Source organism: Saccostrea cucullata, unplaced genomic scaffold, assembly GCF_032062105.1.
Source record: "Saccostrea cucullata isolate Sc308-1 unplaced genomic scaffold, CSIRO_AGI_Scuc_v1 ctg194, whole genome shotgun sequence".
NCBI classification, from domain to species: domain Eukaryota; kingdom Metazoa; phylum Mollusca; class Bivalvia; order Ostreida; family Ostreidae; genus Saccostrea; species Saccostrea cuccullata.
The window spans coordinates 768,162-792,709 of record NW_026939778.1 but is presented as its reverse complement, the minus strand read 5'-3'; the positions used below and the strand labels follow the sequence as shown (position 1 = coordinate 792,709).

The 24,548-nt window shown below is 36.2% G+C and overlaps 1 protein-coding gene across 1 annotated transcript in view; it reads right to left on the bottom strand.

Annotated features, from left to right (window-relative positions):
* Window positions 1–21,739, bottom strand: part of LOC134253926 (zinc finger protein 267-like) — a 127,771-nt gene extending 106,032 nt beyond the window's left edge. The window contains exons 1-2 of the mRNA XM_062736500.1: window positions 20,124–21,739; window positions 616–736 (exon numbers count right to left, since the gene is read on the bottom strand). Of these exons, the coding sequence (XP_062592484.1) occupies window positions 616–736; window positions 20,124–21,728 (1,726 nt within the window). The 5' untranslated portion in view covers window positions 21,729–21,739. The remainder of the gene's footprint in view (window positions 1–615; window positions 737–20,123) is intronic.
* Between the last annotated feature and the right edge of the window lie 2,809 nt (window positions 21,740–24,548).

The following is a 24,548-nucleotide window of genomic DNA, read 5'->3' as shown; positions in this document are numbered from 1 at the left end:
AATTACATAACCCGGTTATGCAAGTTTATATGTATTTTTTTTTTTTTGCAACAGCTGCAACATTAATTTCTGTACTATCAACCATGGTATTTCTGGCATGAATAAAGGTTATCACACTATGTAGTAGGGATGGGTATCGCCAAAAAAAGTTTCTACAATGATTTTATATGAAAAGTCATTATTTTTATAAAAAACATGCTAGAAAAACAAAATTTTACTTTCTTGAAATTTTTATGTATATAAAATCAATTATGTTTGGACGGTAAGATGCCATTCTTTTCACTTTTTACAACATTTTTTTATACTTTCTGTAATTGTAATTTGAAAGATAGAACAAATAAATGAATAATTTCTGAACTTTATAATCTGTATACCTAAAGACCGGTATTTAGGTCTCCGTATCACGATACATATCATGCAACAAAAACTGCATGGTATACCGATAAAATCGCACATCCCTACTATCTAGTTTGTTGGGTACTACCAGGGATAAAAACATGGGAAAATATATACACAAGGGGCAGTGAGTTTGCCTGTATACCCTGGCATTCCTTCTAAAGTAGACAGGGTTCTTTAAGAAAGGTTTAATAAGTATTTCAATCAACTGATCTTTACCTTTGTCACACACTGCACACCTATGAGGTTCCTGTTTGGTATGGATAAGCATATGCCGTTTCATGTCACAGCGTTGAAGAAAAAGTCGCCCACACTCACTACATTTATATCGATAGTTATCCTACAAATTATCAAATATGAATAATATGGATTAGATAGTCATCCTTCCTTCTGTGAGAGTATTCCAGTAGGGGGTCAACATATTACCGCTACATTGCCAAATATTTCAACTCATTACCGCTACGTTTTATCAATTTTTCGACCGATCAATACCGCTACATTTTTCTAGTCGAAAACAACTCATTACCGCTACATATGGAATCAGCCAGGTATGCAGGTTCTGAATATAAGTTCCAATTACATGCACAATGTTTTACAGTTCTCATTTTACAATTTTTGAATTTTTGGCAATGTTGATATAAGTAAAATATATGACAGTGTCAGTAAAAAAGGTTAGGTTGCTGCCATGTAAGCATAAACTGCATCAAATATTTAGATATAATACATAGTCCATGATTTGTTGTATCTAATTCTACATAATTTGGAGTCGCGTGTGAATGTGGGATTTTGTATTTCAGGGGATACAGGTCTTATGCATGTATATGTTGTACTTTACATCAATCTGTACACGCACAAGTGGCTGGCTAACGAAATGCGCAATGTAGCGGTAATGTATGCTTTTATATGTAGCGGTAATGCAATGTTTTTTTGTAGCGGTATTAAATGACTATGTAGCGGTAATGGAAATTTTGAAAATGTAGCGGTAACAATACGCACCCTTCCAGTATAAGGAAAACAAAATGGTAATTATCACTAACTACTTGATCTCAGCTTTAATTTAATTTAATTTAATCAATATTTTATTATGTTAGATTACATAATTGGATTGGACATCAGGCATGGCCTATATAAGTCCTCTCCAAACTTTATCTCATTTTTATGAAAACCAGAAATATCTCTATAGAACATGAATGACCTGAGTGTATAAAAGTAATGCAACATGAAAATTTGTATAATAAGTGTGTGAAGTTTGATGAGAATATCTTGAATTATTTCTTTTTAAAAGATTGAAATATATAAAATTCCTAACAAATTATGTACTGACTGCATAAAGCTTATATAAAACTATCTTCAGGTCAGTTCCTTAAAAATAAATAATTTTTTCCAAGAATTTGTTCTTGAAGTTATATTTCAGTGTGATTTGTAAGATCGGACTCGGTCTACACAAAATACTTGTATTATTAATGAGAAGCAGACAGAAATGTTAGAAATTGACAAATTGTTTAGTTTCTTGCTTAAATGTTTGTTCATTTTTTTCTTTTTTCATGAAATAACTTGCATGTAAGTATTTTAAGAGTGCCCCTGACTGCTCATAGAATCACAATCAACAGTTACTTTAATTGTAACTCGCAAATCATAAATCTTTGTGAAAAGCACTTACATGCAACATTCAAGTTTACGTCTACGTTTATGAGCTACAACCTCTTGCTTAAGCAAGTTTCTTCACAAAAAATTAAGGTACTTTACCAGGCATTTGGGCTAGATAACATAGGGTAACATTTCTTTTATTATTCTAAGCCTTATGGGTAATCTTCTGAATGGCCTATATCACAATTTTTTTGTGTACTAATATTTAAAAAATATTGAAAATGATGTGGAAATCACAAGGGAATGACAATTATGCATTTTTAAAAATTAATACCAAGAGATACAAAACATACATTTGTTAAAACATGTTAATTGACCTTTAATGGTTAATTCTTATAAAGTCAGCAAAATAAAAATTAAAGACAAGAGGCCCTAGGACCACATTGCTCACCTGAGTACTGAGGCTAAGAAAAAAGCAAACATCAGTTTAGTATTTAAAAAAAGCTTAAATTCATGAGTGGTCCATACCTACCCCTAAAAGGCAGAAGGGGTAAGGGGGAGGGGGTACAATTTGAACAAACTTGAATCTACACTATCTGAGGATGCTTCCTAATAAAATGACAAACCATGGCTTTTCTGATCTTGAGAAGAAGATCTTATATATACTCCTATGTTAAACTTTGATCATCCATTGTGTATCCACCCTATCCAGAAGGTCATGATTTTGAACAAACTTGAAATTCAATCTACACTACCTGTGGATGGTTTCAAATATGAACAATCATCGCTTTGGTGCTCTTGAGAAGAAGACATTTGAAGATTTTCCCTATATACTCCTATGCTAAACTTTCATTGCCCATTGTGGCTCCATCCTACCCCCAAGGATCATAATTTGAACAAACTTGAACTACACCACCTGTGGAATCTTTCACATAAAGTTGACCAACCATTGTTTTGATGTTCTTAAGAAGGAGATTTTTAAAGATTTTTTTCCTATATTTTCCTATGTTAAACTTTGATCATCCGTTGTGGCCCCACCCCTCCGACGGTTGTCATATTTTGAACAAGCTTGAATCTATACCACCTGAGGATGCTTTCATTAATAAATAATATGACCAACCATGGCTTTGTTCTTGAGAAGAAGATTTTTAAAGATGTTTCCTATATATTCCTATGTAAACCCTTGATCGTCCATTATGTGGCCCCACCCTACCCCTACCGGTCATGTTTTAAACAAACTTGAAACTACACCACCTGAGGATGCTTCCATTTAAATATCACCAATCATGGCTTTGCTGTACTTGCGAGGAAAATTTCTAAAGATTTTTCCTTTATATTCCTATGTATTCCTATGTATAACTTTGATCATCTCTTGTGGCCCCGCCCTATCCCCAGGGGTCATGATTTGAACAAACTTGAATCAACCCTACCTGAGGATAACACCACATGAGTTTCATCAATCCTGGCCCAGTGGTTCTTGAAAAGAAGATTTTTAAAAGATACCATTAAAATTTCGCTTATTCATAATTATCTCCCCTTGGAAGAGGGCATGGTCCTTCATTTGAACAATATTGAATCCTCCTAACCCAAGGATGCTTTGTGGCAAGTTTGGTTGAAATTGGCCCTGTGGTTCTTGAGAAGAAGATGAAAATGTAAAAAGTTTACAACTACAACAACAACGATGATGACCACAACGACGACAGACAACGGAAAATTTTGATCAGAAAAGCTCACTTGAGCCTTTGGCTCAGGCGAGCTAAAAAGTGAAGTCAAGGTCACAGTAAGGTGCAAGTAAAATTTTTTATGCAGTTGAATAGCTTAGGAAGATTAACCAGTTCACTCGTCTGGAAAATGAATTAAGGTCAGATTCAATGTCCTAAGCAAGCCTGGTTGTATGCATCCTTAGATGTATCATCTGGGCAAGTTTGGTCATCATAGGGCTAATAGTTACTTGGAAATAATGCCTGTTATACTGCTCAAAAAACATTAAGCTGGTCATTCCTTTGCTGAAATTGCAGCATCTGAAACCTTATCTGGTACAGTATGAAACACACTAGAGGCATCTTCCTACATGTCTGATCAATATCATAAAGGTACCTGGGACGCTGACCCAGAGGGTATCAAGTAAGCTCCCCCAACTTCACTGAAGTGAGCTAAAAATGGCCCAAATCAAAACCTTTTTTTACACTCCAGGACAAATTTTTTTTTTTTTATTCCTCTTAACCCATCAACAGATTTGTTGAATTTTTCTGGAAAAAAGATTTTTCAAACTATATACCAACTCAATAGTTTTCCCCTGAGTTTGAGGCAAGAAATCATTATCTTAAAGATGATCTTATTAATAATTACTGTAAATCTTGTTTTATTTGTGTGAACTTTATTTTTGCGTTATAATGTGGGGTATGAGTGAGTGTGCTCTTGAAAATTTCATTCTCGCATATTTAAGTATTCCTTTGGCTATACAGAGTAATATCCACAATTCGTGAAAATATTGACTTGCTAATAAAGAGTTAATACATATATAGCGAAAAATAGGTGTCGCGAAAATTAAGAGATCTACAGTATGAAAAATAATGTAGTAAGCATCACACGCTATCACAAGTAAAGCAATTCATCGCAATGCAGGTTTATGAAAATGTAATGTAATAAATGTACATATCATATGAAATAAACATGAAATCTGGATTTATTTTAAAATACTGTATACAGGGTTATTTTTGCCCCGTGGTATTTTTGCCTTTTAACACTTGCTAACAATTTTGCCCTCTTTTAATTTAGCCCAGTCACAGTTCTGTTTAAGAAACAAGAGGCCCAGGGGCCACATCGCTCACCTGAGCAATTGGCTAGAAAAAAGCACATATCAGATCAGAACTGAAGTTTACTGAGGGCGGGGAGGGGGGGGGGTAGGGGGCTTGAATTCTAACCCCCCAGGGGGTCATGATTTGAACAAACTAGAATCTACAATACCTGAGGATGATTCCCTATGAATATCACTAAGCATGGCTTTGAAGTATTTGAAAAGAAGATTTTAAAAGGTTTCCCTATATATTCCTATTTAAAACTTTTATCGGCCATTTGGCCCCACCCTACCCCCGGGGGTCATGATTTGAACAAACTTGAATCTACACTACCTGGGGATGATTTCACAAGAGTTTCATCTTTCCTGTCTCAATGGTTCTTGAGAAGATTTTTCCTATATATTCCTATGTAAAACTTTGATCAGTCATTTTGGCCCTACCCTACCCCCGGGGGTCATGATTTGAACAAATTTGAATCTACACTACCTCAGGATGATTCCATATGAGTTTCATCTTTCCTGGCCAAGTGGTTCTTGAGGAGAAGATTTTTAAAGATTTTTCCTATATATTCCTATGTAAAACTTTGATCGGCCATTTTGGCCCCACCCTACCCCCGGGGGTCATGATTTGAACAAACTTGAATTTACACTACCTGAGGATGATTCCACATGAGTTTCATCTTTCCTGTCCAAGTGGTTTTTGAGTAGAAGATTTTTAAAGATTTTTCCTATATTAATTCCTATGTAAAACTTTGATCGGCTATTTTGGCCCCACCCTACCCCCGGGGGTCATGATTTGAACAAATTTGAATCTACACTACCTGAGGATGATTCCACATGAGTTTCATCTTTCCTGGCCCAGTGGTTCTTGAGAAGAAGATTTTAAAAGATTTTTCCTATATATTCCTATGTAAAAATTTGATCGGCCATTTTGGCCCCACCCTATACCCAGGGGTCATGATTTGAACAAACTTGAATCTACACTACCTGAGGATGATTCCACATGAGTTTCATCTTTCCTGGCCAAGTGGTTCTTGAAAAGAAGATTTTTAAAGATTTTTCCTATATATTCCTATGTAAAACTTTGATCAGCCATTGTGGCCCCACCCTATCCCCAGGGGTCATGCTTTGAACAAACTTGAATCTACCCTACCTGAAGATGATTCCACATGAGTTTCATCTTTCCTGGCCCACTGGTTCTTGAGAAGATTTTTAAAGATTTTTCCTATATTCCTATGTAAAAATTTGATCAGCCATTTTTGCCGCACCCTACCCCCGGGGGTCATGATTTGAACAAACTTGAATGTACACTACCTGAGGATGATTCCACATGAGTTTCATGTTTCCTGGCCCAGTGTTCTTGAGAAGAAGATTTTTTAAAAATGCCATTAATTTTTCTCTAATTCATAATTATCTCCCCTTGGAAAAGGGCGTGGCCCATCATTTGAACAAACTTGGATCCCCTGTACCCAAGGATACTTTGTAGCAAGTTTGGTTGAAATTGGCCCAGTGGTTCTTGAGAAGAAGATGAAAATGTGAAAAGTTTACAACAACGACGACGACAACGAGAGACAACGGACAAATTTTGATCAGAAAAGCTCACTTGAGCCTTTGGCTCAGGTGAGCTAATTATACTGTGTTATTTGAATTCGTCCCATTTTAAATTCGCCCACTTGTGGCAAGGGCAAAAGGGGCAAAAATAAAACGGGGGTGAAAATTTCCCTGTATACAGTAACATATTCCATTCTTGTTCATGTCACATAAAGCAATGTCAAAATATGCAACATTATCGAAAACTATGATACCTTTACAATTTTATAAAACATATAATAAAGACTTTTACAAGCAAACCAGGTGGTATCAGGGGGTATCAAAAAGGTCGTGGACTAGTGCCATAAAATTAAAACCTCTTTAGGTTCATCAACGAATTTTGAAATATTTATTTGTATCATTTTTTCTATCTACAGAATAAAACACAAAGCATAAATTTTATTTCTAAATTAATTATTATTGTTTTTGTAAGCAATGGAATGTCCAGGCGGCGCAACCTTGAACATGTCTTTTTTTTTTACCTGATCCATTACACTGAGAACAAGATGTGTTTGTGAAACACTATGCGCCTGGTAGCAACAAAGTTGAAAAAAGCTATTTTTAGCATATAGGTCACAGTCAAAAGATCATTGACCTTGGTGTCATTTGGAAGAATACGCATACCAAATATGAAGTCACTATCTCTTATGGTTCAAAAGTTGTGGTGAAGATTCAACAAGAGGCCCATGGGCCACATCGCTCACCTGAGCACTGTGGCTTAGAAAAGGTAGAAAATTGGTTTATTATTAAAAAGTTTTAATCCAAAAGAAGTCCCATGACCAATCATGGCTTTACTATTCTTGAGAAGATGATTTTTAAAGAATTTTTCTATATATTTCTATGTAAAACTTTGGTCGGCCATTGTGGCCCCGCCCTACCCCTGGGGGTCATGATTTGAACAAGCTTGAATCTACACTACCTGAGGATGCTTCCATATAAATATGACCAATCATGGCTTTGTATTTCTTGAGAAGAAGATTTTTCAAGAATTTTCCTCTATATTTCTATGTAAAACTTTGGTCGGCCATTTCTTCTTCTGGGGGTCATGATTTGAACAAACTTGAATCTACACTACCTGGGGATGCTTCCATATAAATATGATGAATTATAGCTTTGCTATTCTTGAGAAGAAGATTTTTAAAGAATTTTCCCATATATTTCTATGTAAAACTTTGGTCGGCCATTTTGGCCCCGCCCTACCCCCAGGGGTCATGATTTGAACAAACTTGAATCTACAGTACCTGGGGATGCTTCCATATAAATATGATGAATTATGGCTTTGCTATTCTTGAGAAGAAGATTTTTAAAGAATTTTTTCTATATATTTCTATGAAAAACTTTGGTCGGCCATTTTGGCCCCGCCCTACCCCCAGGGGTCAAGATTTGAACAAACTTGAATCTACACTACCTGAGGATAATTCCACATGAGTTTCATCTTTCCTAGCCCAGTGGTTCTTGAGAAGAAGATTTTTAAAGATTTTTCCTATATATTCCTATTCAAAACTTTGATCAGCCATTTTGGCCCAACCCTACCCCCCGGGGGTCATGATTTGAAAAAACTTGAATCTACACTACCTGAGGATGATTCCACATGAGTTTCATCTTTCCTGGCCCAGTGGTTCTTGAGAAGAAGATTTTTTAAAAATGCCAATAATTTTTCACTAATTCATAATTATCTCCCCTTGGAAAAGGGCGTGGCCTTTCATTTGAACAAACTTGAATCCCCTTTACCCAAGGATGCTTTGTGTAAAGTTTGGTTGAAATTGGCCCACCTGTTCTTGAGAAGAAGTCAAAAATGTGAAAAGTTTACGGACAGACAGATGGACAGACAGACAGACGGACGCCGCACAATATGTGATCAGAAAAGCTCACTTGAGCCTTCGGCTCATGTGAGCTCAAAAGCTGTTTTTAGCATATAGGTCACAGTCAAGGTCACAAGGTCGTTTATCTTGGTGTCAATTTAAAGAGCGTAATCAGTAGAATATGCATACCAAATACGAAGTCTCTATCTCTCATGGTTCAAAAGTTATGGCAAAGGTTCAAGTTGACAACAGACAGAACAACAGATGCACGGGCCAAATCGCTCACCTGAGTAGCTTTGATCATGCTGTTCTTTACCAGATTTCCCCCTAATGTAATACTTACTGTGACTCCGCCCTATCCCCGAGGTCATGTTTTGAACAATTTAAAATCTACACTATCCTACGATGCTTTCACAAAGGTTTTAGTTAAACCAGCCCAGTGGTTCTTGAGAAGAAGAATTTTTTTTATAAATTTCCTATATATTTCAATGTAACATTGGATTCCAAATTATGGCCCCGCTCAACCCCAGGGGGGGTCAAGATTTGTACAATTTAAAATCTACATTACCCCCGGATGCTTTCACATAAGTTTCAGTTTTTCCATCGTCTCAGGCCACGGTCGGGAGTCCGCATATATAGCTCTCTCCTACCCGTGGCTGTTTGATAACAACAAGAGGCCCATGGGCCACATCGCTCACCTGAGTAAATTGGGTGATGCAGATCTTTTTTAAAGATTTGTTCTATATATTTCTATGTAAAACTTGGATTCCCTATTGTGGCCCCGCCCTACCCCCAGGGGTCATGATTTTAACAATTTAATATCTACACAACCCAAGGATGCTTCCACATATTAAGTTTCAGCTTTCCTGGCCCAGTGGTTTCTAAGAGGAAGATTTTTGAAGATTTGTTCTATATATTTCTATGTAAAACTTGGATTCCCTATTGTGGCTCCGCCCTACCCCCGGGGGTCATGATTTTGACAATTTAATATCTACACTACCCAAGGATGCTTCCATATAAGTTTCAGCTTTCCTGGCCCAGTGGTTCTTGAGAAGCAGATTTTTAAAGATTTGTTCTATATATTTCTATGTAAAACTTGGATTCACTATTGCAGCCATGCCCTACCCCCGGGGGTCATAATTTTAACAATTTAATATTTACACTACCCAAGGATGCTTCGACGTAAGTTTGAGCTTTCCTGGCCCAGTGGTTCTTGAGAAGCAGATTTTTAAAGATTTGTTCTATATATTTCTATGTAAAACTTGGATTCCCTATTGTGGCCCCGCCCTACCCCCGGGGGTCATGATTTTGACAATTTAATATCTACACTACCCAAGGATGCTTCCACATAAGTTTGAGCTTTCCTGGCCCAGTGGTTCTTGAGAAGAAGATTTTTAAAGATTTGTTCTATATATTTCTATGTAAAACTTGGATTCCCTATTGTGGCCCCGCCCTACCCCCGGGGGTCATGATTTTAACAATTTAATATCTACACTACCCAAGGATGCTTTCATATAAGTTTCAGCTTTTCTGGCCCAGTGGTTCTTGAGAAGAAGATTTTTTAATGACCCCACCCTATTTTTGTATTTTCTTGATTATCTCCCCTTGGAAGGAGTCTTGGCCCTTGATTTTAACAACTTAAATTCCCCTTTACCCAAGGATGCTTTGTACCAAGTTTGGTTAAAATTGGCCTAGTGGTTCTTGAGAAGAAGTTGAAAATGTGAAAAGTTTACAGACAGACGGACGGACGGACAGACAGACAGACGGACGGACGGACGGACGGACGGACAACGGGTGATCAGAAAAGCTCACTTGAGCTTTCAGCTCAGGTGAGCTAAAAAGTGTCGTAATCTTGAATATTTACGCCTCTCTTTTGTGACGTCATATTCAGTCAGTGGCAAGTTTTGTTTCCATCGCAATCGAAATCAACAACTGACGTCAACATTATACAAGAAATATTTCCTATACTGCGATTGGATATTGAAAGGTCGCGAACAAGTTCATCATCCGACTATGCTTTACTCGCATTGGTCAATATTTTAATGAGCTAGGAAGAATTCTCTCATTCAACCACGGCCAGATGGGAGAGGAGCGTACATTTTGGCCGTGGTTTGCGACGATGCAGTTTTTCTGGTCCAATGGTTCTTCAGAAGAAGATTTTTAAAGTTTTTTCTATATACTTCGATATAAAACTTTGATTATGGCCCTGTCCAACTCCTGGGGGTGACATGATTTGAACAATTTAGAGTCTACACTACCCAAGGATGCTTCCACATTATTTTTAGCTTTTCTGGCACAGTGGTTCTTGGGAAAAAGATTTTTTTCTATATATTTCTATGTAATGCCCTGTTCACACGGAGGTTTTAATTCGCAGTAAATTAATGCGAAGTAAACTAATGCGAATCAAACTAATGCGAATTAAATTGCGTTCACACGACAGCTAATGCGAAGTAAACTAATGCGAATTAAAATTTTACTTCGACAGTCAGGCGTGAGGAAGGCTATTATGACGTCATTTGCAAATCACGTCACCTTATGCAGAAGCGGATATGCATTTGACATAATGTCATAGTGTCTGGAGACATATTTAAGTGATTAACACACTTTTTCTTGGTTTTTCACTCAAAAATAGCACAAATACTTAAAGCTGACCACCGACATGACGCATTTGACTTAATTTTGCCATTACGCATGCCCCAAAATTTAATTCGAATTAGCTTCGCTTAGCATTCACATGGAGCTAATGAGAAGTAATTTAATGCGCAGTAAACTAATGCCAAGTAAATTAATTCGCATTGAATTCTCCATGTGAATGCTAAGCGAAGCTAATTCGCAGTAAACTTACGTTTAATTCGAATTAAACTCTCCGTGTGAACAGGGCATAAAACTTGGGTTCCCTATTGTGGCCCTGCCCAACCCCCGGGTGTCATGATCTGAATAACTTAGAATCTACACTCCCCAGGATGCTTCCAAATAAGTTTTAGCTTTTCTGGCCCAGTGGTTCTTAAGGAGAAGATTTTTTAAATTTTTCCCTATGTACAGCTGTATTTCTATATAAAACTTGGGTTCCCTATTGTGACTCCGCCCTACCCCTGGGGGTCATGATTTGAACAATTAAGAATCTACACTACCCCAGGATGCTTCCACATTAGTTTCAGCTTTTCTGGCCCAGTGGTTCTTGAGAAGAATGTATTTAAAGTTTTTTTCCTATATATTTCTATATAAAAATTTGATTCCCTATTGTAGTCCCACACAATCCCAAGGGGTCATGATTTGAACAATTTAGAAGCTTCACAATCCCAGGATGCTTCCACATAAGTTTCAGCTTTTCTGGTCTGGTGGCTCTTGAGAAGAAGATTTTTCAATGACCCACCCTATTTTTGTCTTTTCTTGATAATCTCCCCTTGTGAGGGGACTTGGCCTTTTTTTTTTTTACAATTTAAACTCCCCTTTACCCAAGGATGCTTTGTACCAAGTTTGGTTAAAATTGGCCTAGTGGTTCTTGCGGAGTAATTTGAAAATGTGAAAAGTAAACAGACGGACAGACAGACGACAGACAAAATGTGATCAGAAACGCTCACCTGAGCCTTTGACTCAGGTGAGCTAAAACAGATAAACAGACAGACAGACAGGACAAGAATAATATATGCCCGAGCACATAAAAACTCTTTTGTTAATAACATTTGACATGTATCCAAAAAACCTGTTAATTCAGGTATGTGACGGGATACTTTTCTGTAAATTCTATTAAGCTTTATCGAAAATTTTGTTCCCAGTGTCCAAACAATTAAAGGCTTGAAAATGACGTCAAAAAGGGTGAGAGGGTTTCTTTTTCCAACATTCTGTTAAGTTTTGCCCTGAAAAAAAAAACCTAATTTAGACCTAAGAAATGTTTAATCTGGCTACAGAGAAATAAAATGTTCCCAGAGTTCTTGTAAAATTCCAGATCACTGATTGTTAGCACTTTGAATGCGTTTACGTACAAATAATGTGTCCGAAAACCCAATGTTAGAGAGAGAGAGAGAGAGATTTATTAAATTATAACAATATAAACAATGCAACAAATTACATAATGTATATTTTTTTATCATTTACCTTTATATACATGAACAATGTACCCTTCATTTATTCATATTTTATAAAACACATAGCTACTAGACACATCACGTGCTCGTTTGGTATTTACCGAAAACAAAGAGAGACAACTCAAACTATCATATTGAAGTGAAAGTGTATAAGAAGTCGAACTTTTATTCAAAGCACATGAAACAGAAGAAAGTGACAAAGATTGAAAACACGGATATAATTGGAAGATCTGTAATTATTAAGTCATTATCAGAAGTTATGCATCTCTTAAAAATACTAAAAAAGAGTAACCAGGTAGGTCTAACTGATTAATTAATTGACGATTTTGTATTATTTGTCTATGATGTTGTTTTTTTTTCAATGCAATATCACACATTTTTTAATGCAAAATCACACACAGCTGGAGATCGTTTTAAATATATAAATATATATTTAAAACAATCTCCAGCTGTGTGTGATTTTGCATTGAAAAAAAAACATCGTAGACAGACTTTAGAGAATGTTAAGTGCTAAGGAAATGGTCAATCTTAAAACTGTCCAGGCCTAGATTTTTCAGTAGAATATTTGATTAGAACATTTTATAGATTTTGCAAATATGACCTACTTTAAAGTCAAAACATGTCAAGTCTCAAGAACGATAAATTTTTTTAGGAAGGTGGAAATCTATGATATTTTACAGAAAACAGGGATTTGTTGGTAAAACTAAAAGGTACACGTATTTGGGGAAAGGCCGATGTTGTGTGCCATATAATGTGTACTTGATAATCTGTTTATTAACAATAAATATTTAATTTTTAAAGCAAGAATCTTCTTTAAATATTTAAAAAATATATGAAAAGAGTAAAATCTATTCATATTTGCATTAACATAATAAAAAAAATGTGTACAAAGAGTCCATGTTTTGTTGATATTTACGATTTAACAATTATAAAAAATAAAAAATAAAATCCGCCCACCCGCCCCAATTTTTTAGCAAATTAGGATGAGAATCTAAAGATTAATTTTACCTGGCCAAAAATATCTTGAATGGTATCTTTAAAACTGAGCTAAAAAGTGAGGTCAAAGGTCAAAGAAAGGTCAGGTCAAAAAATGTTGATGCAGTTGAATACTGTAAACGTATTACATTTAGCGGTGTATTCTATTTAGCGATTTTGGCGGAAAGCTGAGTCCACTAATTCAAGTACATCGCTAAATGTCTTGTATATTAACAATTGTAACTAGCACATTCAGAGAGTGCTAAATCAAATCTACCCTAACTTGCTGAAAATTGAATATCCGCCAAATATCGTACACGCCAAATGTAATACACTAACAGTAGCTCTCCTCAGTATGCATCAGCATATGAAGTTTGATAACACTTTCTTGATTGGTACATGTACCTTTAAAACTGAGCTACACAAGAAAAGTGAGGCCAAGGTCAAAGGAAAAGGTCAAAAATGTTGATGCAGTTGAATAGCTCTCATCAGTATGTATCAGCCTATGAAGTTTGATTATGCTTTTGTATGGTATCTTAAAACTGAGCTAAACACTCATTTAAGAATAGTGAGGACAAGGTCAAAGGAAAGGTCAAGTTCAAACGTTGATACAGTTGAATAGCCCTCATTAGTATGTATCAGCATATGAAGTTTGATAACACTTTCTTGAATGGTATATTTAAAACTGAGCTAAATACTCAATTAAGAAAAGTGAGGTCAAAGGTCAATGAAAAGTCAGGTCAAAAAATGTTGATGCAGTTGAATAGCTCTCAGTATGTATCAGCATGAAGTTTGATAACACTTTCTTGAAAGGTATCTTTAAAACTGTGCTAAACACTCATTTAAGAAAAGTGAGGTCAAGGTCAAAGGAAAGATCAAGGTCAAAAATACTGATGCAGTTGAATAGCTCTCATCAGTATGTATCAGCCTATGAAGTTTGATAATGCTTTTGTATGGTATCTTTAAAACTGAGCTAAACACTCATTTGAGAATAGTGAGGTCAAGGTCAAAAGAAAGGTAATGGTCAAAAATTTTGATGCAGTTGAATAGCTCCCATCAGTATGTATCGGCATATGAAGTTTGATAACACTATCTTGAATGGTATATTTAAAACTGAGCTAAATACTCATTTAAGAAAAGTGAGGTCTAGGTCAAAGGAAAGGTCAAGGTCAAAAAAGGTTGATGCAGTTGCATAGCTCTCATCAATATCTATCATCCTATAAAGTTTGATGAAAAAATCTTCGATAGTTTCTTTGAAACTGAGCTTTGAACTGAGCTAAATGCAAAGTGTGACAGAAGGACAGACGGAAGGACAGCTAGATGGAAGGACAGAAAGATGGATGGATGGAAGACGGACATGACAAACACTATATGCCCCGGCCATATTCATGACAGGGCATAAAAATGACGTTCCTAATGCATTTTTTTATGAAAAAATTGCCTTATTGAAAGACCTCGTTTTTTAAAAAGTATAATAGATATTGAAACAAGAGGCCCATGGGCCTTATAGGTCACCTGAGCATCATGCAACAACTTTAAAATGATTGACTTTGGTTCATGTTTTAAGCTATGGCATTCACAATTTTGAAATAGGCACCATTGCTAATCATAGCTATACATTTAGCAATTGTTTAGTTTGTTTACTTAATACCCATAATCAGGGTAGGGGAACAAAAATGCATGTCAACTAATCAGTAATATTCAGCAATACAGTAAAACTCGTTTAGTACGAACAAGGATGTAGCGAATTCACGGATATAGCGAAGTTTTTCAAGGTCCCCGGCAAAATTCTTAACAAATCTTTGTAAAATTTTACGGTTATAACGAACTCTGATATAACGAAATTACGGATATAGCATACTGATTTTGAGTCCCGTTGAGGTTAAATTTAATGTAATTTACATCTTTTATAACGAACTTTCCAACATTATAAAAAATTTGAAAAATTAAATTGATTTAATTTACTTTTAGCATTTGTAGATAAAATCTAATTCATAATAAAACCTTAGTTATCAAAGATATGTTTTGTAGTATATGCTTCTCTAACATATTTGGTAGTAATACCAGAAGGGAAACACGCATATTGCGAATTCGCTATAATGGTTATACGAATTTGTTATACGGATATAACGAAATATTTACATTTCCAATGTCTTTGTCCGAGATAAAATTACCAATTGTAAATGTACTTTATTTTCCCATCAATGTATTGGCGCGGTTCCAAAAAAACCACGTGCAGGGCGGGACAAACAGCTAGACAGAAGCAGGGCTTGGAGCAACGTGGATTGGCGGAATCAAAGCATGTAAATATAAGGAATAACTGTCTTATTTTTCAATTTCATGAAGATGATCAATCGATTGGCTTGCGTGATAATTTTATGCATAAACGCCTTCGGCGTTTATGCAAATTATCATGCAAGCCAATCGATTGATCACTTCATGAAATAGAAAAATAAGACAGTTATTCCTTAATTACGGATATAGCGAAGTAAATTCACAGGTCCCCAGGACTTCGCTATAACCAAGTTTTACTGTAATCAGGAGTGCCCTTATCACACATGAACCCCTGACCCTAGGTCTACACATTGCACAATTTTTGAAAAAGGCACACTTGCTTATCACAAATTTTTGATTAATACCAAGGAGCAGATTTCAAACAATTCATTTTCAGTATATAAGTAGAGCCCCCCCCCCCCCCCTTTGGTATCCCTGGCCCAGGGGCGATGAAATTCACAATTCTGGAAGAAGAGCCCTTGCACATCATAACTATATAAATAGTTCATCTGCTTATTACCCAGGAGTAGAGAAAAAGATTTTCATAGATGTAATTTATTATCACTATATAATCATTATAGAGCCATGCCCGAACACCATAACCCCTAACCATGGGGTTATAAAATTCACAATTTGGTAGAAGCATTCTTGCTCATCATAACTATGTCCTTAATTATTTTATTTAATACCTAGAAGTAGAGAAGAAGCTTTTCAAAGAATAAATGCCTTTTTACTATATAATCAATATTCAAGTGTGCCCCGCCTTAATTAACACCAGAACCCCTGACCCTGGGGCCATAAAATTCACAATTTTGGTAGAGGCACTCTTGCTCATCAGAACTATGTACTTAGTTAGTTTATTTAATTTCTAGGACAAGAGAAGAAGATTTTCAAAGATTTAATGCATTTTCACTATATAATCAATACAGCCCCGCCCTAACACCATAATCCCTGACCCTGGGGCCATAAAATTCACAATTTTGGTAGAGACACTCTTGCTCATCATAACTTTGTACTTAATTAGTTTATTTATTACCCAGTAGCAGAGAAGAAGATTTTCAAAGAATTTATGCATTTTTACTATATAATCAATAGAGCCCCGCCCTAACACCAGAACCCCGACCCTGGGGCCATGAATTTCACAATTTTGGCAGAGGACTCAATGCTGATTACAATCATACCAACAGTTTGACTGCTTGATGTCCAGGAGTAAAGAAGATTTTTAAAGATTGCACTAATTTTAGTGGTTTTTGCCCCATCCCCCAGGCCCCAGGGGGGCAGGGACCATGAAATTCACAATTTTTGTTCCCCTTCACCCATAGATTGTCAAGATTGTAGCACTCATAGAAAACACATCTGAACCGTATAGTGGTTTATTTGAAACTTAACAAGTATATAACATAACGTTATGGTAACGTCTATGACGTCATAGTACTGCGACGTCATAGTTCGGCAAAAGTCACTTACATAAACATGATTATATTGACAAAGGTAAATAAGAAAAGCACTTATGTTTATAATTCACAACATAGATGCTATATGCCAAATTTGGTTGAAATTGATTCAGTGGTTTCAGAGAAGAAGCTGAAAATGTTCAAATGTTAACGCACGACGAACGACGACGGACGAAAAGTGATAGCAATAGGTCACCTGAGCTTACTCAGGTGACCTAAAAAGAAAAACGGTTACGAAAAGCTGAAAGTCTATACTATCAGTATCTATGATAAAAATCGCATTTATATTTTGCAAGAGGCATTTTTTGATGGTTCGTGGACTTAGCTCTTTAACTCTACATTACTTTTTTGATAATCAATCATGGCTTTGTGAAGAAATTTAATGATTTCTACTCTGTACTCCTAAGTAAAACCTTGATCATTCATTGTGGCCCCACTCTAACCCCGGGGGGTCGTGATTTGAACAAACTTGAATCTACAATACCAGAGGATGCTTCCATATAACTATAACCAATCACAGCTTTGCTATTCTCAAGAAGAAAAATTTTAAAGATTTTTTTCTATGTAATCCTACTTTGATCATCCATAATGGCCCCAGCCTTGCAGGGGTCATGATTTGAACAAACTTTAATCTTCACTACCAGAGGATACTTCCATATCACTATGATCAATCATGGCTTAGTTGTTCTTGAGAAAAAGATTTTTAAAGATTTTTCCTATGTATTCCTATGTTAAACTGTGATCCCCCACTGCCCCCTACCCCCGAGGGTCATCATTTGAACAAACTTGAATCTACTCTTTCAGAGGATGCTAATCCATGTAGGTAATCATGGCTCTGCTGTCTCTGAGAAAATTTTTTAAAAAGGTTTTTCCATGTATTCCTATGTTAAATGTTGATCCCCACTGTGGCTCCACCCTACCCCAGGGGGTCATGATTTGGACAAATTTGAATCTTCACAACCAGAGGATGCTTCTACATGAGTTTCATCTTTGCTGGCCCACTGTTTCTTGAGAAGAAGATTTTTAAAGATTTTTCCTATGAATTCCCATGTTTAAATTTGATACCCCATTGTGGCCCCATCCTACCCTCAGGGGTCATGATTTGAACAAATTTGAATCTTTACAACCAGAGGATGCTTCTATGTGAGTTTTATCTTTCCTGGCCCACTTTTTCTTGAGAAGAAGATTTTAAAAGACTTTTCTTATTTATTCCCATGTTAAACTTTGATACCCAATTGTGGCCCCATCCTACCCTCAGGGGTCATGATTTGAACAAATTTGAATCTTTACAACCAGAGGATGCTTCTATGTGAGTTTTATCTTTCCTGGCCCACTTTTTCTTGAGAAGAAGATTTTAAAAGACTTTTCTTATTTATTCCCATGTTAAACTTTGATACCCAATTGTGGCCCCATCCTACCCTCGGGGGTCATGATTTAAACAAATTTAAATCTTTCTTCACTACCAGGGAATGTGTCTAAATGAGTTTCATCTTTTCTGACCCTGTGGTTCTTTAGAAGAAAAATTTCTATGTATTCCTATGTTAAACTTTGATCAGCCATTGTGGCCCCGACCTACCCCTGGGGGTAATGATTTGTACAAATTTGAATTTTCACTACATGATGATGCTTCCACATGAGTTTCATCTTTCCTGGGCAACTGGATCTTGAGAAGAAAATTTTTAAAGATTTTTCCTATGTATTCCTATGTTAAACTTTGATACCCCATTGTGGCCCCACCTTACCCGAATGGATCATGATTTGAACAAACTGTAATCTACACTACCTAAGGATGTTTCAACATGAGTTTCATTTTTCCTGGCCCACTGATTTTTGAGAAGAAGATTTTTAAAAGATACCATTAATTTATCAATAATTCATAATTATCTCCCCTTGGAACAGGGCATGGCCCTACATTTAAACAAACTCCCATCACTTAAGCATACTTTGTGGCAAGTTTGGTTGAAATTGGCCCAGTGGTTCTGGAGAAGAAGAAAATGTTAAAAGCTTCCAACATCAACGACGACAACAACACCAACAACAACGATGACAGACAACAGACAAATTTTTATCAGAAAAGCTCACTAGAGCCTATGGCTCAGGTGAGCTAAAAAAAAAAAGGGGGGATGCACAGTTAATGTGGAAATGTAGTCAAGGTGTGAAAAGTCAATCGCATCAAAAAATGATGTTGATCATGTGTGGTAGATATTGAACTCCAAATATCAAAAAAATATGCTGGCATAATCAAGCGAGGATCTCTCCCAGTGTATAAATCCATTTGCAATATTATATGCATTGCAAGCAGCTGTTCATGACATTGTAAAGTCATATAAACAGAACAGGTCTAAGTCCTTACTAAGCTCCAGGGAATCTCATCAAGATACATGCAAGCGGTAGAAGAAAAGGACATTGAAAAACAATGACGTTCAATTGTTGGATGTCATGAAACTGAATGGAGCCAGCACAGGCTGATCATATAATGTCATTTTTATTTTATAATAATTTGGCAAATAATGAATGTAGCAAGCTAAAATTTTCAACATTTCTTTATTTTTTGTTGTTTTATGTTCCTTAATAATATTGAAAGCATGTGCAGAGACTACATTATAAGCAGGGGCGTAGTATCAGGGGGGGCCAGGGGGGGCCTGGCCCCCCACTTTTTCTCCCGACATTACCTTTACTATAGAAAATGTTTACTGAATGGAAGGTTGCCCCCCCCCCCCCCCACATTTCAGCAAAGGGTAGTGTTATAAATAAAATTTACCCCAAAAATTTTTAATTTAAAGATTGTTGGTCTTTAAAAAAGTTAGCCACTACCCCCCCCCCCCCCCCCCCCCCCCCCCCACGAAATAGGATTTTTCAGTTTGGGCAACTTTTACACTTTCCGTTTTTTTTTTTTTTATTTTTATTTTTTTTTTTTTTTGCTTGTCAACTTTTTCAGGTAAGTAAAAAAAAAATTTCTACCCCCACTTCCAAAAACGATGCTACGCGCCTGATAAGTACTAATTTTATCACCTCAGTCCACAGTTTTTTGATAACCTTTCGTATATTGATAATTTCTTGAAAATATACACCATCTGAAAGGGTTCCGAGGAACATAATTTAATTTTGAGAAAACTGGCATCAAATAAACTTGTCCTTTAAAAGATAATAAATTAATTTGTACCTGTGTGTTGAGAGTGTGAATCATACGATGCCTTGTGTAGTTTCCTATTCTGCTAAACGTAGCACTACATAGGTCACAGTTATGCACATATTCTTCCTCTTTTTGGCTAGAACCATTGGATCTCGGATCTTGTTTAACCACCGCGAGGACAGCTACTTTATCTTCAGTATCTCTGTGTTCCAAACAGATTTGGTCGTGTGATGATCTACGTCTATTTGCCACTGAGCTGCCTTTTCCCTTAAGTTTAACTTTACTTGAAGTTTGTTTTTCAGATTCCAATATTTTATCACTTGACCTAGTTTCATTATCCCCTTTTTTTACTGCAGTCCTAGGGAAACACATTTCTGAAGGATCATTTTTTGAACTTTTTGATGTGGGAGGATTTAAAATTGAAACATACTTTACTTCTTTTGGAATGTTAGCACATTCATTTGCATGAATTAATTTCTGTATTTCTACATGTATGTTAACCTTTTCTTGTGATGAAACTTGACTTCCTTTCATGGCCTTTGTTAGGGATTCCATAACAAAATTCTGATTACGGCAATCAAATGTAAGAGCAATATTCTTACCGTAAACTAAAATTTTAGTGTTTTTCTGATTGTCTGATAATTCTTTAGCATGTGATAAACACTCAGTATCTGTCTGTTTATCTACATATTCTTCAGCTGGATCTCTTTCAGTACAACATGTAAGTGATTGTTTCATCCCAACTTGGCTTTCTTTATCTTTAGAAAAAATTTGCCCTTTTATCTGCATGCTTTCATTTCTGCTATTTTTCTCTAGAAGTGTCTTTATAGTCATCCCTTCATCCAAAATTTCATTTACAACTTTCCCCCTCAAAGAATCTAGCACAGAGGTATTTTGAATAGACAGAGTCGTATTTGAATCATTAGAAATCTGCAAGACTTGATTATGTTGCAAAGAACTTTGTTGTGGTTGAGTTGAAATGCTTGAATAAGACAGACTGTTTTCATTAAATTGTTTAGGTAGAGATTGCAGAAGTAAGACATTACCTAGCAGCACAGCTGCTGGGGAATTTCTTTGAATGAAAGGCAAGCCAGAGTATGCTGATGATGACTGAATGTTCCTGCAATGACCCTGGGATTTAATTGATGACAGTAACTGCATGTTCTCTATTGGTATGATCTGTATAGTTGACATCCCAAGCAGGTTGGTTTGATTTAACTGAATTGGCTGTATATTTGTCACATTTCCTAGATTGAGTGTATTTGAGGAAAGAATAGGATGTTTGTGTAGTACACCTCCTCCCTCTAATGCAGCATTTACAATGCTATATCCCTCACTGCACTCTTCAACAGAATCTGTTCCAATTTCTGCATCTGAACCCAAAGGAAAATCTGTTGTTGAGACCAAATCATTGGTAGGACCAAGGTCAAATTGAAAATCTGTGGCAGACAGATGTTTTATAGCAGTATCATGGTGACCAACACATTGGGCTGTTCCTGACACTGTATCTAACAACTGCCCAGTCCCAAGGCCCAATTTGTCATTTATGCTGGTGTTTGTACCTCCAAATACAGTGTCAGCTAACTGGCTTGATTCTGGAAAGTTGAACTCAATGTTGCAACCTAAATCCATCATGTCTAAGAATTCAGCCTATAAGAAAATCATTAACTACAATTAATCAAAACAATAGACAACAGAAATAGTCTATCACAAGAACACACCCTCTCACACACACACGCTATTTATAATCACTCCTCTGAGAAAATTGTATAACCTCTCTTTTTTTAAGCCTCTTTAGTATCCTATATCCTAGAGAAAGCCTTGAAATTCTAAATGTAGGAAATCATATCCTATATTTTGATTAAAAAAATTCTTAAAACTCTAGATGCATCAACTGACCAAGTTTGATGATTCAAGGCCTTTAGCTATTATCTTAAATATTAAAAAAAATTTCAAAAGTAGATCAGCATGTCCTACTTTTGGGTTAACTTACTCTGCAACCCCAAGATGCATCAACTGGCAAAGTTGCTAACTAGGACACTGTGCTGGAACACGTTAAATAATCAGCCATCGATTTAAAATATTCTTTACTTACGTTATGGGAGAGGAGAAAATGCAGCGGACCAGATTTGAACCCAGGCCCCTTGAAACTCCGGTCAGGTGCTCTACCGACTGAGCTATCTAGCCACCTGCGATCAAACCCGGCTGCCCGCCACATTCCTCCCTTCATAAAGGTCTTTGGCCCCCAAAGACCCCAACCCAGGCTCATCAACTGTCAGTTCCAGGGCATGGCATGGCACCAAATGTAATGGGAGAGGAGAAAAAACAGCGGACCAGACCAGGATTTGTACCCGGGCCCCCTGAAACTCCGGTCAGGTGCTATACCAACTGAACTATCTGGCCACCAGCGATCGAACCAGGCTGACTGCCACACTTGCATGGATGGGCTCATATGTTTTATGCTTTGTAAATAATGTATTTGTGCCATACAGATTAAATAGGAGGATGGAAAATAAAGATCTACCCAGTAGTATTTTTTAGTACATGTCATTGTTATTCATCTAGTCTAACTCGAGATCCATTCTTACAATGCTTAAGCTCCACCTTTAATATATACATAAATAATGTTCAATCAAGGGCAATTAAGTGTAAATTCTCTGTATTTGGAAAACCGTAAGAACGAGAAACATGATACAAACAAGAGATGTTTGTAAAACATTTATGCCCCCCTCCCCCCAAATTGGAATTTTTCTAAGTCCAAAAGGGCATAACTCTGTCTAAAATGGTGCGATCCTACCCAAAACATTTCTTGACCTAGATATTCAGCTGAAAAATCTGTATACTAAATTTCATTTCAATACGTGCAACCTCTGCAAAGAAAATGAATGGAAACTGCAATTAAGTGGAATTTTTCTAAGTCCAAGGGGCATAACTCTAACAAAAAGGATGCAATGGTACCCAAAACATTTCTTGATTTAGATATTTATCTGACATAACTGTATACTAAATTTCATTTCAATATGTGCAACTTCTGCAAAGAAAATGAATGGAAACTGCAAATAAGTGGAATTTTTCTAAGTCCAAGGGCCATAACTCTAACAAAAAGGATGCGATCATACCCAAAACAGAACTTGACCTAGATATTTATCTGATATATCTGTATACTAAATTTTATTTCAATATGTGCAACGTCTGCAAAGAAAATGAACGGAAACTGCAAATAAGTGGAATTTTTCTGAGTCCAAGGGGCATAACTCTGTCAAAAATGGTGCGATCGTACCCAAAACAAAACTTGACCTACATATTTACCTGATAAACCTATATACCAAATTTCATTTCAATATGTGCAACGTCTGCAAAGGAAATGAACGGAAACTGCAAATAAGTGGAATTTTTTTGAGTCCAAGGGGCATAACTCTGTCAAAAATGGTGCGATCAGACCCAAAAGAGAACTTGACCTACATATTTACCTGATAAATCTATATGCCAAATTTCATTTCAATATGTGCAACGGTTGTGAAGAAAATGAACGGAAACTAATTGGACCGACAGACCGATGGACAGCAGCAAAGCAATATGCCCTCCCTTCTTCGAAGGGGGGTATAATTATTGTACACATGTATTACAGACTAAAATTATTTTGAACATTTAAATTAGGTGTGTAATTGACAGACCTCTGTAGTAAATGTATAAAAGTGAAATTAGGTTAAGATTTTTAAAAGCAACAGAAGCAACCAAAAAAGACCCAAAAGACAGCATTAGATGCAGTCATCCTTTCAACAACAGTCTTTCAAAGATGGTTTTAGAATGAATGCATTCCATACTTATCATATGATTCATCAGCAAGAAAAATTTAAGTAAAACTTGTAGACTTTTGCTGCATATGAGTTTAAATTCTTAGGGATGTTCAAAAGATATGTCACCTCAATGAAACCAAGCTATGAAATTTTCCTTTTTGAATAAATAATAACATACTTATTTATTATACTTCTGTTAAAATGTTTCCTATATAAAGTTTAGAAGGTAAAATGACTATTTTTCATAGTCTGAAAATTTCCACGCATAGAAAGCTATACCCCGGGGTATAGTTTTTGCTATCCATCCTCGGAAGATTTTCAAGCAATTTTTTCTGCCAATTTTGATTTCTAGCGATAAATCAATAGACTTAGAAATTATAATATAAATCAGTATAATAAAACGCCTATCAATTGGCTGTGAGTGGGATAGCCTTTTTATCAAACCCTTGACAGGAACTATTCCCCTCGGGCAAGCCCTCGGGGAATAGTTCCTGTTGCGGGTTTGATAAAAGAGCTCTCCCACTCACAGCCAGTGGATAAGTGTATATTATCCCTGAAAAGAGGAATAATTCTGTTTTATAGTAATCAGTCTAGACAAACTCCAAAAACGAAATTAACAGAAGTACGAAATAGAGACTGAAAAAGACTCTGAAACAAG